The sequence below is a fragment of the Salmo salar genome, chromosome 10 (genome assembly GCF_965601325.2).
Source record: "Salmo salar chromosome 10, fSalSal1, whole genome shotgun sequence".
Classification (NCBI taxonomy): Eukaryota; Metazoa; Chordata; class Actinopteri; order Salmoniformes; family Salmonidae; genus Salmo; species Salmo salar.
The window spans coordinates 109,213,622-109,233,059 of NC_138300.1; the positions used below are offsets into that span (position 1 = coordinate 109,213,622).

General features: G+C 46.0%; 1 protein-coding gene across 1 annotated transcript in view; it reads right to left on the bottom strand.

Moving 5' to 3' along the window:
- ppfibp2b (PPFIA binding protein 2b) overlaps nucleotides 1-19,438 on the bottom strand; it is an 80,763-nt gene that overhangs the window by 39,861 nt on the left and 21,464 nt on the right. The window contains 1 exon segment of the mRNA XM_082957367.1: nucleotides 7,716-7,939. Coding sequence (XP_082813493.1) covers nucleotides 7,716-7,939 — 224 coding nt within the window.

Consider the following 19,438-nt stretch of genomic DNA (forward strand, 5'->3'; position numbering starts at 1 on the left):
AGACTAGCGCTGTGGAGAGACTAGCGCTGTGGTGCTGTGGAGGGACTTGTGCTGTGGAGAGACTAGTGCTGTGGAGAGACTAGTGCTGTGGAGAGACTAGTGCTGTGGAGTGATTAATGCTGTGGAGTGACTAGTGGTGTGGAGAGACTAGTGCTATGCTGTGGAGAGACTGGTGCTGTGGAGGGACTAGCGCTGTGGAGGGACTAGCGCTGTGGAGGGACTAGTGCTGTGGAGCGATTAATGCTGTAGAGTGACTAGTGGTGTGGAGAGACTAGTGCTGTGGAGAGACTAGTGCTATGCTGTGGAGAGACTGGTGCTGTGGAGGGACTAGTGCTGTGGAGGGACTAGCGCTGTGGAGGGACTAGCGCTGTGGAGGGACTAGCGCTGTGGAGGGACTAGCGCTGTGGAGGGACTTGTGCTGTGGAGGGACTAGTGCTGTGGAGGGACTTGTGCTGTGGAGAGACTAGTGCTGTGGAGAGACTAGTGCTGTGGAGAGACTAGTGCTGTGGAGGCACTAGTGCTGTGGAGAGACTAGTGCTATGCTGTGGAGGGACTAGTGCTATGCTGTGGAGGGACTAGTGCTGTGGAGAGACTAGTGCTGTGGTGAGACTAGTGCTGTGGAGAGACTAGTGCTGTGGAGAGACTAGTGCTGTGGAGAGACTAGTGCTGTGGAGAGACTAGTGCTGTGGAGAGACTAGTGCTGTGGAGAGACTAGTGCTGTGGCGAGACTAGTGCTGTGGAGGGACTAGTGCTGTGGAGAGACTAGTGCTGTGGAGAGACTAGTGCTGTGGAGAGACTAGTGCTATGCTGTGGAGGGACTGGTGCTGTGGAGGGACTAGTGCCTTGGAGAGACTAGCGCTGTGGAGGGACTAGTGCTGTGGAGGGACTAGCGCTGTGGAGAGACTAGTGCTGTGGAGAGACTAGTGCTGTGGAGGGACTTGTGCTGTGGAGAGACTAGTGCTGTGGAGAGACTAGTGCTGTGGAGAGACTAGTGCTATGCTGTGGAGAGACTGGTGCTGTGGAGGGACTAGCGCTGTGGAGGGACTAGCGCTGTGGAGGGACTAGCGCTGTGGAGAGACTAGCGCTGTGGTGCTGTGGAGGGACTTGTGCTGTGGAGAGACTAGTGCTGTGGAGAGACTAGTGCTGTGGAGAGACTAGTGCTGTGGAGTGATTAATGCTGTGGAGTGACTAGTGGTGTGGAGAGACTAGTGCTATGCTGTGGAGAGACTGGTGCTGTGGAGGGACTAGTGCTGTGGAGGGACTAGCGCTGTGGAGGGACTAGCACTGTGGAGGGACTAGCGCTGTGGAGGGACTAGCGCTGTGGAGGGACTAGCGCTGTGGAGAGATTAGTGCTGTGGAGAGACTAGTGCTGTGGAGCGACTAGTGCTGTGGAGAGACTAGTGCTGTGGAGAGACTAGTGGTGTGGAGAGACTAGTGCTGTGGAGTGATTAATGCTGTAGAGAGACTAGTGCTGTGTAGAGACTAGTGCTATGCTGTGGAGAGACTGGTGCTGTGGAGGGACTAGTGCTGTGGAGGGAACTAGACGCTGTGGAGGGACTAGCGCTGTGGAGGGACTAGCGCTGTGGAGGGACTAGCGCTGTGGAGGGACTAGCGCTGTGGAGGGACTTGTGCTGTGGAGAGACTAGTGCTGTGGAGGGACTAGTGCTGTGGAGGGACTTGTGCTGTGGAGAGACTAGTGCTGTGGAGAGACTAGTGCTGTGGAGAGACTAGTGGTGTGGAGAGACTAGTGCTGTGGAGTGACTAGTGCTGTGGAGAGACTAGTGCTGTGGAGGGACTAGTGCTGTGGAGGGACTTGTGCTGTGGAGAGACAGGTGCTGTGGAGTGATTAATGTTGTGGAGTGACTAGTGGTGTGGAGTGACTTGTGCTGTGGAGTGACTAGTGGTGTGGAGTGACTAGTGGTGTGGAGAGACTAGTGGTGTGGAGAGACTAGTGGTGTGGAGTGACTAGTGGTGTGGAGAGACTAGTGGTGTGGAGAGACTAGTGGTGTGGAGTGACTAGTGCTGTGGAGAGACTAGTGCTGTGGAGAGACTAGTGCTGTGGAGAGACTAGTGCTGTGGAGAGACTAGTGCTGTGGAGTGATTAATGCTGTGGAGTGACTAGTGGTGTGGAGAGACTTGTGCTGTGGAGTGACTATTGGTGTGGAGTGACTAGTGGTGTGGAGTGACTAGTGGTGTGGAGAGACTAGTGGTGTGGAGAGACTAGTGGTGTGGAGAGACTATTGGTGTGGAGTGACTAGTGGTGTGGAGAGACTAGTGCTGTGGAGAGACTAGTGGTGTGGAGAGACTAGTGGTGTGGAGAGACTAGTGCTGTGGAGCTCTGGAGAGATGCAGCCTGGAGAGGATAGGAGAGGCTCTAGCCGGCTTTGTGCTGCTCAGCGCTCAGCTGCGTTGTGATGGTTTTTTTTTTACCCAGATCCCTGCCTCCCGAGTCAGTCACAGCTCCCCTCCTTACTCCCTCCCTGACGTGGAGAGCCAACTGTCCAAACCCCGCCACCGAGAGAGAGAGAGAGAGAGAGAGAGAGAGAGAGAGAGAGAGAGAGAGAGAGAGAGCGCAAGAAAGAGAGAAATATATGTCTGCTGCTGCAGCCCGGACCCCAGCATCTGCTGTGACTGAGAAAGAGCATCCAGCCAGCGCAAAGCATAGCAACAGGCTTTAATGTCAACAAGACACAGACCATGCCAACTCTCTCTTTTCCGTACTCTCTCTTTCCTCTATGGTTTCTCTTTTACTCTCTCTCTCCTCGATGGTCTCTCCTGAACAGTCTTTCCCACCCTCTCCTCTTATAAGCTTAGACACAAAATAAACCTGAACTTCAACAGATTATGGTTTAAGATGAGAGGAAGCACCATTTAAAGAAACATACACACATCTCTCTCTCACTCCCGCTTCTTTTTAATCTACCTCTTCTTGTGTCTTCAGACCAATGCAGCAACAGCCCTCCTACCATTAGCTTCAGACTGGAATTCATTTTCTGGATGTCCCATTTCCTGTTTATGGGACCTTTCTCTAAAAGTCACTCAGCCCCCTCCCCACTGCGCCATTTGGCTGCAGTGTACACACATCACAGAACACAGACAGAAACAGAAAAACACAGGGAGCGTGTGACATGTATGTAAGGCATGCTGCAACAGGCCTCTTCCATGCAGAGTGTAATGAATCATGGGTTACAGTGAGTGAGACTCAGACTCATACTGTGTGTAAACTCAACGTGAGACAGATGGTCCTCCTTGCAGAGCTTGACTGCAGTAAAGTGAATTAGACTCAGAACACAGTGTGACTGTGAGGCATGATGCCTTTAATACATTTCAGTGATCCTACGTCTTAACACCCTACAGCGTATGTTACCATGATCTCTCTCTCTCTCTCTCTCTCTCTCTCTCTCTCTCTCTCTCTCTCTCTCTCTCTCTCTCTCTCTCTCTCTCTCTCTCTCTCTCTCTCTCTCTCTCTCTCTCTCTCTCTCTCTCTCTCTCTCTCTCTCTCTCTCTCTCTCTCTCTCTCTCTCTCTCTCTCTCTCTCTCTCTCTCTCTCTCTCTCTCTCTCTCTCTCTCTCTCTCTCTCTCTCTCTCTCTCTCTCTCTCTCTCTCTCTCTCTCTCTCTCTCTATTCTCCACCCTGGGCATTTCCTGCTTGACTCACAGGGGAGAAATTCAGCCACTTGGACATGCCGCGGGAGTGTGGGTGGCTGGGGTATCAGAGACCACCGCATATGACACATGACATGTCCTTTCCTTAACCGCAGAGCCCGCGCAGAGAGACAACAATGCATACATACTGTGCTGTATCATCAGTGATGCAAATAATGCAACCGTTGTCAGACGTAAAAAGAAAGCAGTTTGGTAATCCATCTTGTGTGGATGTGCTCTGATCATGTTCCCAGCCATGTTTTGAAACTGGAACAAGGAAGCAGAGTGCTACAGTGACTCCATCCTACAGAGCTACAGTCACTACTTGCATGGCTTGCATGGCTAACCCCCTCCCTCTCTCTATTAACACCCTCCCTCTCTCTATTAGCCCCCTCTCTCTCTCTATTAGCCCCCTCCCTCTCTCCATTAGCCCCCTCCCTCTCTCTATTAACCCCCTCCCTCTCTCTATTAGCCCCCTCCCTCTCTCTACTAACCCCCTCCCTCTTCTCTATTAACACCCCTCCCTCTCTCTATTAGCCCCCCTCCCTCTCTCTATTAGCCCCCTCCCCTCCTCTCCATTAGCCCCCTCCCTCTCTCTATTAACCCCCTCCCTCTCTCTATTAGCCCCCTCCCTCTCTCTATTAACCCCTCCCTCTCTCTATTAACCCCCTCCTTCTCTCTACTAACCCCCTCCCTCTCTCTATTAACCCCCTACATCTCTCTATTAGCCCCCTCCCTCTCTCTATTAGCCCCCTCCCTCTCTCTATTAACCCTCTCCCTCTCTCTATTAACCCCCCACATCTCTCTATTAACCCCCTACATCTCTCTATTAACCCCTCCCTCTCTCTATTAACCCCTCCCTCTCGCTATTAGCCCCCTCCCTCTCGCTATTAGCCCCTCCCTCTCTCCATTAGCCCCCCTCCCCTCTCTGTATTGCCCCTCCCTCTCTCTATTAACCCCCTCCCTTTCTCTATTAGCCCCCTCCCTCTCTCTATTAACCCCCTCCCTTTCTCTATTAACCCCCCTCCCTCTCTCTATTTCCCCCCCTCCCTCTCTCTATTAGCCCCTCCCTCTCTCTACTAACCCCCTCCCTCTCTCTATTGCCCCCTCCCTCTCTCTATTGCCCCCTCCCTCTCTCTATTTCCCCCCTCCCTCTCTCTATTTCCCCCCTCCCTCTCTCTATTAACCCCTCCCTCTCTCAATTTCCCCCCTCCCTCTCTCTATTAACCCCTCCCTCTCTCTATTAACCCCTCCCTCTCTCAATTTCCCCCCTCCCTCTCTCTATTAACCCCTCCCTCTCTCTATTAACCCCCTCCCTCTCTCTATTAACCCCCTCCTTCTCTCTACTAACCCCCTCCCTCTCTCTATTAACACCCTCCCTCTCTCTATTAACACCTCCTCTCTCTATTACCCCCTCCTTCTCTATTAACCCCCTCCCTCTCTCTATTAACCCCCTCCCTCTCTCTATTAACCCCCTCCTTCTCTCTACTAACCCCCTCCCTCTCTCTATTAACACCCTCCCTCTCTCTATTGCCTCCCTCCCTCTCTGTATCACCAGGATAACTCTTTCTCTCTTTTCCCCGCACGCTCGCTATTAATCCCCTCACGCTCTCTATTAACCCCCTCACTTGCTCTATTGCCCCGCCTCTCTCTATTGCCCCCATCCTCTCTCTATTAGCCCCCTCCCTCTCTCCACTAACCCCCTCCCCTCTCTATTGCCTCCCTCCCTCTCTCTATTGCCTCCCTCCCTCTCTCTATTGCCTCCCTCCCTCTCTCCATTAACCCCCTCCCTCTCTCCATTAACCCCCTCCCTCTCTCCACTAACCCCCTCCCTCTCTCTACTAACCCCCTCCCTCTCTCTATTGCCCCCCCTCGCTCTCTCTATTTATGCCTCCCTCCCTCTTTCTTTCTCTCAAACAATCACTCCTTGTATAAGTCAAAGCAACAACTTTCCCTTTAAAACACAATCTTCCGCCTCGTGCTTAACGTCTGCGCCAGACCTGACCCCTCTCTTACGGTCTGACATTCTCTGATTGACAAACAATAGCTTCAGGTCAGCGATAACAAACATCACAGGGTCTCTCTCCTTCCTGCCAATAACGTATGGAGGGAGCTTTGTCACATTTCTTCTGTGAAGGGGCTCTGCTCCTCAGAGAACAGCATGTTGGGAGCAACTGAGGAGTATGTGTGTTTGATCTTGCTTCTGGCCAGTAGAGAGGAGAGAGGGAGGAGAGGAGGAGGGGAAGAGGGAGAGGGGCGATCGTGTGGCGTGTGAGACCCCTGCTGTACAGAGAGAGCAGGGCCTCTACGACTCAGACAGAGGGAAAAACAAGAGCCTTTCATTGGCCACTTAGCCCCGCCAACAGATTAGCTCCGCCAACAGATTGTTTACCGCAGCCTCAGCCAATGACGCGACTATAACAACGCACATCAACAATCATCTCTATGAACAGTGGCATTGACAGTATCATGTGGTTATCATTTCCTAAATATGATCCAAATATTTTAAGTGCCTACATACCCTCGTAAACCTTGTCATGAAAAATCTTCACAGACAGCCAACAAATAAAGAAAACAACTCAGAAACAAGTGTGACATTCATAAAAAAATCTATAGGCTAAGAGCTCGATGTACTGTAACAGCGGAACAGCCCACATCAAGAAATAATACAGTTTACTATAGAATACTACATTACTTACTATAGAATTCTGTAGTAAACTGTAGTATACTGTAGAATAGTATACTACACACTGTAGTATCCATCGATCATCAGGTTATAGAAAAGAGCAGAAGCTCTGAACTCTCCATTCAGAACCCAGTTCTACCTACCTACCTACCTACCTACCTACCTACCTACCTACCTACCTACCTACCTACCTAATTACAGGTTATGGAAAAGGAGAAAGCCCCCTACTTCTATGTCAAAGATAAAAATACTACAGTAAATATTACAGTATACTACAGTCCGCAAAAACACAACTTTTTTTACTAAGTATTTATACTATAGTAAACTGTAAATACTACAGTAAATACTGTCATGTTTTTACAGTGAATACTACAGTAAAGTCAGCAAAAATACTACAGTGAATACTATAGTAATGCTACCATAGTATACACTATAGTATTTTTTCATGTGGGAGTGAACAGATGAAGAATTGATTCAGACTTACCCCCTAACACCCCAGAGTGCTTCAGGTGTGTTGAGGTGACCAGACAGACAGAACAGAGCAAACAGAGTGAGTGTAGTGAGTAGAGAGAGTAGAACCGTGAGTGTGGAAAGTAGGAGGAAAAGAAGAGAGGAGTGATTAGAAAGAGGGAGAGCGGGAGAGTGGGGAGAAGTTTTGAGTAAGGAGAAGAGAGGGAGTAGGGCAGGAAGTTGAGCTCAGTCCTATTAGGAGTCTCTGAGGAACACATTGAGTCTTTCAAACACGGCCAGCCTTAGTTCCCAGAGAGACCAGCCAGGGCCAAAATAAGACCTGTTCACAGTCCCAGTCCCAGTAAGACAGTCACACACAGTCACACACAGTCTTTCCCAGACACAGTCCCAGACACAGCCCTGCTAAGACCTAACAGCACCCAGGAATAGTTCTAGGTCTGTTCAACACTCCTACACAGCTGCTGCAATGAATCAACCCTCTCTCCTTCAATGTGTTACGAAGAGAGACAAAAAAGAACCCAATGGTGTATAATGGAAAGGCTTTTGACAGCAAACAGCTGGCTGACTTTTCTACAACTTTTTGGAAGTTTCTGCCACATCTGTGAATCCCAGAGATAACATGCCTCAAGTAGAAGTAAATCAGACCACATATTTACTGGCCTGCAAACAACCACGACACCACATATGAATTGTGCACTATCGACATCATGCCACGTCAATAAAAAATAGTGCACTGCTAATGAGTAGGACATTTTTGGATTCTGAGCAAATAATGAACTAATGATAATACATATTATCTGTTTATAGACTATATTGTTAGACACAGAAAGATGACTATGGTTGCTAGAGATTGTTGACAAAAGTTATGAAGAAATACAGTTTCCATAGACCCAGGTGTGCTCCTTGCTACTCACCGAGCCCCTGTCTGAGCCCCTGTCCATGTCCAGCCAGTCCATGAGCATGTGAGCAGTGCTGCTGGGGACCTGGGCCCGCAGGGTGTTCCTCTTCTCCTCTCTGGGCTGCAGCTCCAGGGCCAGCCTCAGGTCCTCAACCAGCTGTAGAACCTGCAGGGGCCCTGCGCTGCCTGGGGAGCCCAGTTCAAACAGGCCGTTGGTGTACTCGGCTGCAGCCTTGGAGCCTGCCGGGGACAGGGGACAAAGAGTCATTATAGTGGACAAGATAGTATATCAGCACATATAAATATCTATCGCAGAATCTGACCCAGTCAGCTCCCTCTATTTTATACTATACGTCCACGTGTCACCTGTATCGGCTCACTAAGCTAACGTCTGTTCCAGCTTCATCATCATCTGGGAGCTGGAGAGCAAGTTAAACTTCCTCCATAAACACTCAGACATCTGGAGCATGTTAGCGTATCATTACAGTATGCTGCAAGGAAACCATATGAACACGGATTCCATTGAAGACGTCCAAAATCAATAAACTGGAAAGAAACCTGCCTGCTACCATTGTAATTTGATCCATGTTGTGTTTTTTTACTCACTGGCTGTCCAACTCTGTTCCTGTAGGTTAGCAGGGCTCTCCAACCCTGTTCCTGTAGGTTAGCAGGGCTCTCCAACCCTGTTCCTGTAGGTTAGCAGGGCTCTCCAACCCTGTTCCTGTAGGTTAGCAGGGCTCTCCAACCATGTCCCGGTAGGTTAGCAGGGCTCTCCAACCCTGTCCCGGTAGGTTAGCAGGGCTCTCCAACCCTGTCCCGGTAGGTTAGCAGGGCTCTCCAACCCTGTCCCGGTAGGTTAGCAGGGCTCTCCAACCCTGTCCCAGTAGGTTAGCAGGGCTCTCTAACCCTGTTCCTGGAGAGCTACCATCCTGTAGGTTTAGGCTTCAACCCTAATCTTGTGCGCCTGATTCTAATAATTATCAGGTTAATTATTAGATTACCGTAATTTCCGGACTATAAGCCGCAACTTTTTTCCCACGCTTTGAACCTCGCAGCTTAAACAATGACGCGGCTAATATATGGATTTTTCCCGCTTTCAACATTTTTTTTCTCAAAAAAACACCTTCTGTGACGTGCTCAGTTTGACGAGAGCAACATTGAAAATGATCCAATATCGGATGAAGCAATTCTGAGGCTATTCAACTCCGACACCGAAGGAGATGACTTCAGTGGTTTCAGTGCACAGGAGGAGGAAGATAGTGACCAATGACTTTCTTGGTCGTGTTTTGTTAAAGCCTATTTATTTTTGTTACAAGCCGTGTTTTGTTAAAGGCTGTGTAAAGTTCATTTGTTTCAATGTACCGGTAGGCACCTGCGGCTTATAGACATGTGCGGCTTATTTATGTTCAAAATATATATTTTTTTAAATTCAGTGGGTGCGGCTTATATTCAGGTGCGCTCAATAGTCCGGAAATTACGGTAATCAGAAGTTAAAACTGGGGTTAGAGTGAAAACCTACAGGAGGGTAGTTCTCCAGGAACAGGGTTGGAAATAAAACCTACATGAGGGTAGCTCTCCAGAAACAGGGTTAGAGTTAAAACCTACAGGAGGGTAGCTCTCCAGGAACAGGGTTAGAGTTAAAACCTACAGGAGGGTAGCTCTCCAGGAACAGGGTTGGTGTCACACCCTGATCTGTTTCACCTGTCTTTGTGCTTGTCTCCACCCCCCTCAAGGTATCGCCCATCTTCCCCATTATCCCCAGTGTATTTATACCTGTGTTCTCTGTTTGTCTGTTGCCAGTTCTATTTTGTTTCGTGAAACCTACCAGCATTTGTCCCCTTGCTCCTGGCTGTTCTTGTTCCTGTATTCTAGTCTTTCCCGGTTTTGACCTTTCTGCCTGCCCTGAGCCTGCCTGCCATTCTATACCTTGCCACACCTCTCTGGATTATTGACCCCTGCCTGCCCTGAGACTGCCTGCCGTTCTGGACCTGTTGCACTCTTTCTGGATTACTGACCTCTGCCTGTCCTTGACCTGTTGTTCGCCTGCCCCTGTACTAGAAATAAGTACAGGGGCAGGCAAACTTCGACACTGTCTGCATCTGGGTCATACCCGAAACCTGATAGTTGGCGTTAAAACCTACAGGAGGGTAGCTCTCCAGGAACAGGGTTGGAGAGCCCTGGTTTAGAGCAACAAGTGGAAGGTGTGGAGCCTGAAAGAAGAGAGCTTACATTTGGCAGCTAATCCCAGATCATAGAGAGGATCAGAGCAGCAGTGTATTATCATGGCATCTTAATGATCCAATACACTTCACCCTCCCTTTTCCTATTAGCCTACTTTACACTAGCATCAGATTGAGGCAGAACAGGCCAATATATTTCCTTTGTTTTGTCATTATGTAACTAGAGATGATGTGACCTATAGGACAGTTCTGGAAAGAGGACATTGAAAAGACCATGGTAAAGTACCACATCTCGTTAAGACCAGGGAATGCTTATATGCCCTAGAAGACTGTGAGAGTGTATCTAAAATGATCTGAAAATGACCTCACCATTCCTATGATATTGGGGTGGGCCATGAGGTCACCTGGGCCTGTGGGCAGTGGTGTCACCTGTTTCTGTCCCCCGGCTAATACGTGTCAAACTCATTCCACGGAGGGCCGAGTGTCTGTGGGTTTTCACTCCTCCCTTGTACTTGATTGATGAACGAATGTCACTGAGTAGTAAAAAACTCCCCTCACCTTCTTGTCTAGGTCTTAATTGAAAGGAAAAAATGGTAGTCTTGGTAGGACTAGCCTGATCTCAGATCTGTGTGTGCCGTCTTGCCAACTCCTATGGCCAATGTCATGACATGCAGCACAAACAGATCTGGGACCAGTCCATATCCATGTATACAAAAAGCCTTCTTTTCACTAAATGAAAAACATACAAAGAAACTATGGTACATTGAGTGCATGCTTTGGTTGGCTTGACTTTGAGGAAAATTTAAGAAGAACACGATGTAGAAAAAAAAACTAGATTTTCCGTAAATATGCCTGTGCCTGCCTGAGGGCCAATGTGCATACGAACACAGAGAGGAACGGATTATTCACGCATGCTCAACTGCATCTCGCTAAAAATATCATAACTATGGGTATCTACAGCCAAATAGCCCTGTTTATTGTTCATCTAATATCTAGTATATAATCAGCTTTATTCAGATCACAAGCCTGATACAAAACATGTTTGTTCAATAAAATGCCTGAAACAAGTTACCAGGCCAGCTCAGTTCTACAGAAGTGTAGAACTTACTTCTCTCTGTGTGAGCATGGTTTGGAGTTGGTTGAGGTTTCCAACTACTATCCATATAACACATTTTTATTATCCTAAAATAAATTGACAATAAGTGAAAAACACAAAAAAAACTATTATTCAACTCAAGATAATAATAATAGAGTATCTCTCATCTGATTCAGATGCTCCAGCAATAACCAGTAGGTGGCATATTTTCAAGTCCATCACTGCTTTAGCAACTCATTACCTGCATATTATATTATATGTCAAGTGCCTTTCAGAGATATTTCCAGCATATACTATTACGGAAAACGATGTCCTAATACTCAAATGTAATCAGACCAGTATCTCAAAATATGGCTGATGAATGGGACTAATGCCTTGTTGACGATTGGGATTCCTTGCAGTAATTACATTTTGATTATATTCTATTTGTAGTCCTTGAAAATCAAGGCCGCATATGAGATGTTTGGCAACAGTAAAGTAATTAACTTTAATTGTTATTGACCAGATCTTATTGTGGTAATAGCAGTGATTAACTTGCGAATATCCTGATTTAGACCTTGAGGCTAACTTGTTTTCACCTTGATCAGTCAAGGTGACTGTTGATCTCAATCTCTTGTCATGGTGAATTGACAAAAAGGGAAAGACCAATGGCATGAATCTCAGACAAGATGTACGTAGATTTACACAGTAAAACACTGCTGTGACTAGGATTGCAAAACTACCGGTAATTTACCAAAGTTACCAGAATCTTCAGTAATTTTGGTAATTAACAGAAAATCTATGGCAATCTATTGTAATTTTGGTAATTTATACTTAAATAACTTTTTTAATATATAGTATTCATTTATTATACCTGTGTCCATATTATCCATGTGTTTCTAGTAGTTAGACCATATGGTTCAAGATAAAATAGCCTAATTATTGAAAAAAGCATTTAATTAAGAATGGGATTATTTTCAATTACCTCTGCAACGCTTCTCAACTGCCAACAGTTTGATGCCAAAACATCGACAACAAATACATATTGACATAGTAAAATAAATAACAGTTTGTAAAAATAATGACTGATATTTCATGCAAAAACACTAATATAAAATACCAATGGTATTCACTAAATGTATGGTTTATAGTTACGATAATGTTTTACAGAGTTGTCATTCTTTCATTTTTTCAATTATATCATATATTTTACATGTGATAAAGCCCCACAGAGGGCCAGAGATGATTACAGACACCTGTGATAATCTAAAGTACCCAAAAGGGCCACCAGATGTCTTGTGATAAATGAAATTCAAACCTTGAAAGATACAAACATTCTGGTAGTTTAACGGTAAACTTTGAAAGTTTCCAGTAATATACCATCCCTTTGCAACCCTAGCTGTGACATTCCCCTACATACTGAATAGTGGTGCTCGGGTCAGCTGTTTGTACACTCGCACCCTGCCCGCAATTGTTAGTAACCCATCCGCAACCACCGGACTTTATGTGATAAAGTGAAAATATGAGGCCGGAGCTATAGGCAGGGGGTGCAGGATTTTTTTCTGCCTGATTTAGATATCTTTCTGCTTCTAATTTCGAAAAAATGTTAAGCTGTTTATTACTAATTAGATACACACAGCTTCTCTTCTGTCATTAGGCTATATGTTGCCCTAGAACAGTGTTTTCCAACCCTGGTCCTCGAGTACACCCAACAGTACACATTTTTATTGTAACGCAGGACAAGCACACCTGATTCAACTTGTCAACTAATCATCAAGCCCGCAATGAATGAGATGTGTTTGTCCAGGGCAACAATGAAAATATGTACTGTTCGGGGTACTGGAGGACCAGGGTTGGGAAACAGTGCCCTAGAAGACTAAATAAACACTTGTTCACCAGAAAAATTTCACATATCGATATATTTTTTATTTTTTTATTTTTATTTCACTTTTATTTAACCAGGTAGGCTAGTTGAGAACAAGTTCTCATTTACAACTGCGACCTGGCCAAGATAAAGCAAAGCAGTGTGACACAAACAACACAGAGTTACACATGGAATAAACAAACATACGGTCAATAATACAATAGAAAAAGTCTATATACAGTGTGTGGAAATGAGGTAGGATAAGGGAGGTAAATACCTCATTTGCACACACTGTATATAGACTTTTTCTATTGTATTATTGACCGTATGTTTGTTTATTCCATGTGTAACTCTGTGTTGTTTGTGTCACACTAAATAGGCCATGGTGGCGAAATAATTACAATATAGCAATTAAACACTGGAGTGATCGATGTGCAGAAGATGAATGTGCAAGTAGAGATACTGGGATGCAAAGAAGCAAAATAAATAAATAACAGTATGGGGATGTGGTAGTTGGATGGGCTATTTACAGATGGGCTATGTACAGGTGCAGTGATCTGTGAGCTGCTCTGACAGTTGGTGCTTAAAGTTAGTGAGGGAGATATGAGTCTCCAGCTTCAGTGATTTTTGCAGTTCGTTTCATTGGCAGCAGAGAACTGGAAGGAAAGGTGGCCAAATGAGGAATTGCCTTTGGGGGTGACCAGTGAAATATACCTGTTGGAGCGCGTGCTACGGATGGGTGCTGCAATGGTGACCAGTAAGCTGAGATAATGCGGGGCTTTACCTAGCAAAGACTTATAGATGACCTGGAGCCAGTGGGTTTGAATATGAATATGAAGTGAGGGCCAGCCAATGAGAGCATACAGGTCGCAGTGGTGGGTAGTATATGGGGCTTTGGTGACAAAATGGATGGCACTGTGATAGACTGCATCCAATTTGCTGAGTAGAGTGTTGGAGGCTATTTTGTAATTGACATCGCCGAAGTCAAGGATCGGCAGGATAGTCAGTTTTACAAGGGTATGTTTGGCAGCATGAGTGAAGGATGGTTTGTTGCGAAATAGGAAGCCGATTCAAGATTTAATTTTGGATTGGAGATGCTTAATGTGTGTCTGGAAGGAGAGTTTACAGTCTAACCAGACACCAAGGTATTTGTAGTTGTCCACATATTCTAAGTCAGAACCGTCCAGAGTGGTGATGCTGGACGGGCGGGCAGGTGTGGGCAGCAATCGGTTGAAGAGCATGCATTGTTTTACTTGCATTTAAGAGCAGTTGGAGGCCACGGAAGGAGAGTTGTATGGCATTGAAGCTCGTCTGGAGGTTAGTTAACACAGTGTCCAAAGAAGGGCCAGAAGTATACAGAATGGTGTCGTCTGCGTAGAGGTGGATCAGAGAATCACCAGCAGCAAGAGCGACATCATTGATATATACAGAGAAGAGAGTCGGCCCGAGCATTGAACCCTGTGGCACCCCCATAGAGACTGCCAGGTGTCAGGAAAACAGGCCCTCCGATTTGACACACTGAACTCTGCCTGAGAAGTAGTTGGTGAACCAGGCGAGGCAGTCATTTGAGAAACCAAGGCTAATTAATTACTTAAAAATCATACAATGTGATTTTCTGGATTTTTGTTTTAGATTCCGTCTCTCACAGTTGAAGTGTACCTATGATAAAAATGACAGACCTCTACATGCTTTGTAAGTAGGAAAACCTGCAAAATCGGCAGTGTATCAAATACTTGTTCTCCCCACTGTATACAGTAGGCCTAAAGGCAGAGACAATAAGAAGACACAGTGGCAGAATAAATCAAATCAAAACTTTGTCACATGGGCCGAATACAACTGTAGACCTTACTGTGAAATGCTTTCGTTCAAGCCCTTAAACAACAGCGCAGTTCAAGAAGAGAAAATATTTACCAAATAAACGAAAGTAAAAAATTTAAATAACGCGGCTATATACAGGTGGTACCGGTACCGAGTCAGCGTGCGGGAGTACAGGTTAGTTGAGGTAATTTGTACATATAGGAAGGGGTATAGTGACTATGCATAGATAATAAACAGCGAGTAGCAGCAGTGTACAAAACAAATCAGGGGGGGGGCAATGTAATAGTCCGGTGGCAATTTGATTAATTGTTCAGCAGTCTTATGGCTTGGGTAGAAGCTGTTAACCTGTTAGGGCTAGGGGGCAGTATTGACACGGCTGGATAAAAAAGGTACCCGATTTAATCTGGTTACTACTCCTGCCCAGTAACTAGAATATGCATATAATTATTGGCTTTGGATAGAAAACACCCTAAAGTTTCCAAAACTGTTTGAATGGTGTCTGTGAGTATAACAGAACTCATATGGCAGGCCAAAACCTGAGAAGATTCCATGCAGGAAGTGGCCTGTCTGACAAGTTGTGTTTCATCTTGGCTCTTTTTATTGAAGACTGAGGATCTTTGCTATAACGTGACACTTCCTACGGCTCCCATAGGCTCTCAGAGCCCGGGAAAAAGCTGAACGATAGAGGCAGCCTCTGGCTGAAACACTTTATCGCGTTTGGCAAGTGGCCGATCAGAGTACTATGGGCTTAGGCGCGGCCCGGCGACCCCATGCTTTATTTTCTTTCGTCTGTTTACCTAAACGCAGATTCCCGGTCGGAATATTATCGCTTTTTTATGAGAAAAATGGCATAAAAATTGATTTTAAACAGCGGTTGACATGCTTCGAAGTACGGTAATGGAATATTTCGAATTTTTTTGTCACGATATGCGCCGGCGCGTCACCCTTCGGATAGTGTCTTGAACGCACGAACAAAACGCCGCTATTTGGATATAACTATGGATTATTTTGAACCAAACCAACATTTGTTATTGAAGTAGAAGTCCTGGGAGTGTATTCTGACGAAGACAGCAAAGGTAATAACATTTTTCTTATAGTAAATCTGACTTTGGTGAGTGCTAAACTTGCTGGGTGTCTAAATAGCTAGCCCTGTGATGCCGGGCTATCTACTGAGAATATTGCAAAATGTGCTTTCACTGAAAAGCTATTTTAAAATCGGACATATCGAGTGCATAGAGGAGTTCTGTATCTATAATTCTTAAAATAATTGTTATGCTTTTTGTGAACGTTTATCGTGAGTAATTTAGTAAATTCACCGGCAGTGTTCGGTGGGAATGCTAGTCACATGCTAGTCACATGCTAATGTAAAAAGCTGGTTTTTGATATAAATATGAACTTGATTGAACAAAACATGCATGTATTGTATAACATAATATCCTAGGATTGTCATCTGATGAAGATCATCAAAGGTTAGTGCTGCATTTAGCTGTGGTTTTGGTTTTTGTGACATTATATGCTAGCTTGAAAAATGGGTGTCTGATTATTTCTGGCTGGGTACTCTGCTGACATAATCTAATGTTTTGCTTTTGTTGTAAAGCCTTTTTGAAATCGGACAGTGTGGTTAGATTAACGAGAGTCTTGTCTTTAAAATGGTGTAAAATAGTCATATGTTTGAAAAATTGAAGTTTTTGCATTTTTGAGGAATTTGAATAACGCGCCACGGGATTACACTGGCTGTTGAGTAGGTGGGACTAGCCCATAGAGGTTAAGGATCCTTTTGGTCCTAGACTTGGCGCTCCGGTACCGCTTGCCGTGCGTTAGCAGAAAAAACAGTCTATGATTTGGGTGACTGGAGTCGCTGACAATTTTATGGGCTTTCCTCCTACACCTCCTATTATATAGGTCCTGGATGGCAGGAAGCTTGGCCCCAGTGATGTACTGGGCCGTATGCACTACCCTCTGTAGCGCCTTACAGTCAGATGCCGAGCAGTTGCCATACCAGGCAGTGATGCAACTGGTCAGGATGCTTTCGATGGTGCAGCTGTATACATTTTTGAGGATCTGGGGACCCATGCCAAATATTTTCAGTCTCCTGAGGGGGAATAGGCGTTGTCATGCCCTCTTCACGATTGTCTTGGAGTATTTGGACCATGATAGTTCGTTGGTTATGTGGACACCCATGAACTTGAAACTCTCGACTCGCTCCACTACAGCCCCATTGATGTTAATAGGGGCCTGTTCGGACCACCTTTTTTGTAGTCCACGATCAGCTCCTTTGTCTTCCTCACATTGAGGGAGAAGTTGTTGTCCTCGCACCACACTGCCAGTTCTCTGACCTCCTCCATATAGGCTGTCTCATCGCTGTTGGTGATCTCCCTGTTGTGTCGTCAGCAAACTTAATGATGGTGTTGGAGTCGTGTTTTGCCACGCAGTCGTGGGTGAACAGGGAGTACAGGAGGAAACTAAGTACACACCCATGAGGGGCCCCAGTGTTGAGGATCAGAGTGGCAAACGTGTTGCTGCCTACCCTTACCACCTGGGGGTGGCCTGTCAGGAAGTCCAGGATCCAGTTGCAGAGGGAGGTGTTTAGTCCCTGGGTCTTTAGCTTAGTGAGCTTTGTGGGCACTATGGTGTTGAATGCTGAGCTGTAGTCAATGAACAGCATTCTCACATAGGTGTTCCTTTTGTCCAGGTGGGAAAGGGCAGTGTGGAGTGCGATTGAGATTGCGTCATCTGTGGATCTGTTGGGGCAGTGTGCGAATTGGAGTGGGTCTAGGGTATCCGGGTGGATGCTGTTGATGTGAGCCATGACCAGCCTTTCAAAGCACTTCATGCCTACGGACGTGGGTGCTATGGGGCGGTAATCATTTAGGCAGGTTACCTTCGCTTCCTTGGGCACAGGGACTATGGTGGTCTGCTTGAAACATGTAAGTATTACAGACTCAGTCAGGGAGAGGTTGAAAATTTTAGTGAAGACACTTACCGATTGGTCCGCGGATGCTCTGAGTATACGTCCTGGTAATCCATCTGGCCCTGCGGCTTTGCGAATGTTGACCTGTTTAAAGGTCTTGCTCACATTGGCTACCGAGCACGTTATCACACAGTCATCTAGAACAGCTGGTGCTCTAGTGCATGTTTCAGTGTTGATTGCCTCGAGCATAAAAGGCATTTAGCTCATCTGGTAGGCTCGCGTCACAGGGCAGCTCGCGTCTGGGTTTCCCTTTGTAGTTCATAATAGTTTTCAAGCCCTGCCATATCTGACAAGCGTCAGAGCCGGTGCCGTAGGATTCAATCTTAATCCTGCATTGACGCTTTGTTTGTTTGATGGTTTGTCTGAGGGCATAGCGGGATTTCTTATAAGCGTACGGATTAGTGTCCCGCACTTTGAAAGCAGCAGCTCTAGCCTATAGCTCGATGCGGATGTTGCCTGTAATCCATGGCTTCTGGTTGGGATGTGTACATACGGTCACTGTGGAGATGATGTCATCGATGCACTTATTGATGAAGCCGATGACAAAGGTGGTATACTCCTCAATGCCACTGGATGAATCCTGGAACATATTCCAGTCTGTGCTAGCAAAACAGTCCTGTAGCGTAGCATCCGCATCATCTGACCACTTCCGTATTGAGTGACTCACTGGTGCTTCCTGCAGGAATCCGGAGGATAGAATTATGGTCAGATTTGCCAAATGGAGGGCGGAGGAGAGCTTTTTATGCATCTCTGTGTGTGGAGTAAAGGTGGTCTAGAGTTTTTCCTCTGGTTGCACATCCTATAAACATATATATATAATTGTTTTACATTGTTTGCAAACTGATATGTGACACATATTAATGCCAAAATAACATGCAAAACAGGCAAGCCTATTTTTTGCTAAAAATGTGGGGCTCAAAACAGGTGGGGCTCTGCCGCCACTGCATGGTTCTGATCTCTGTGTGCGCGAGCGCGCGCGCGCGCGCGTGCGTGCGTGCGTGTGTGTGTGCGTGCGTGTGTGTGTGTGTGTGTGTGTGTGTGTGTGTGTGTGTGTGTGTGTGTGTGTGTGTGTGTGTACATGCGTTCATGCAAGTAGAAGAAAACATGTTGACTCACCCTACTTGCGAGACGCAAATGCCATCCTCCTCTCTTTCATGTTGACGAAATTATCTATCACTGTCATACAGTACACACTTCTATGTATTATTGTTTCTGTCAACGTATGCTCTCAATGCGATTTGATACCAGTGATGCCAAATCCAATCTGGCTTCCCTTGACACATGTTTTTGATGTGCCAGGACCTAGCGGTGCCAAAAGCTCTGGTCTGCCGTTGAAAGCCTACGAAAATTATGATCGTCAGAACGACCCAAAAGTTTTGGGCTCTAAAATTAGTTTGTTATGATCAGTTTAATCCCCACTGTGAATTCTTTAAAAGTTTGCTACAAATCGAGATATTTAATTAAATAGTGATTCATTCTGACAACAACATTTGTCATCACACAGGACCACGTGCTGGTATAGACCAATCACCGGCCGGTAGGCTACAAGGGAGGAGGCTCTCTCAGGCAGGATGAAAACAACTACATCGACCATGATCCTTTGCTAGCTTTGGCCACTTTCACCATGATCCTTTTTTTTGTGCCATTTTTGTGTCATTCAGCCCCATTCAGCAATATGACCCATTTCAAATTCAATATGATCCACTTCATGCACCATCGGGAGTGTTCCATGGGAATACGTGGATGACGTCAGCGCTATGACTATCTACTGGTTTGAATGTCTATGGAATTGTTACAGCACAAGAGGTTTGTGGCACCTTAATTAGGAAGG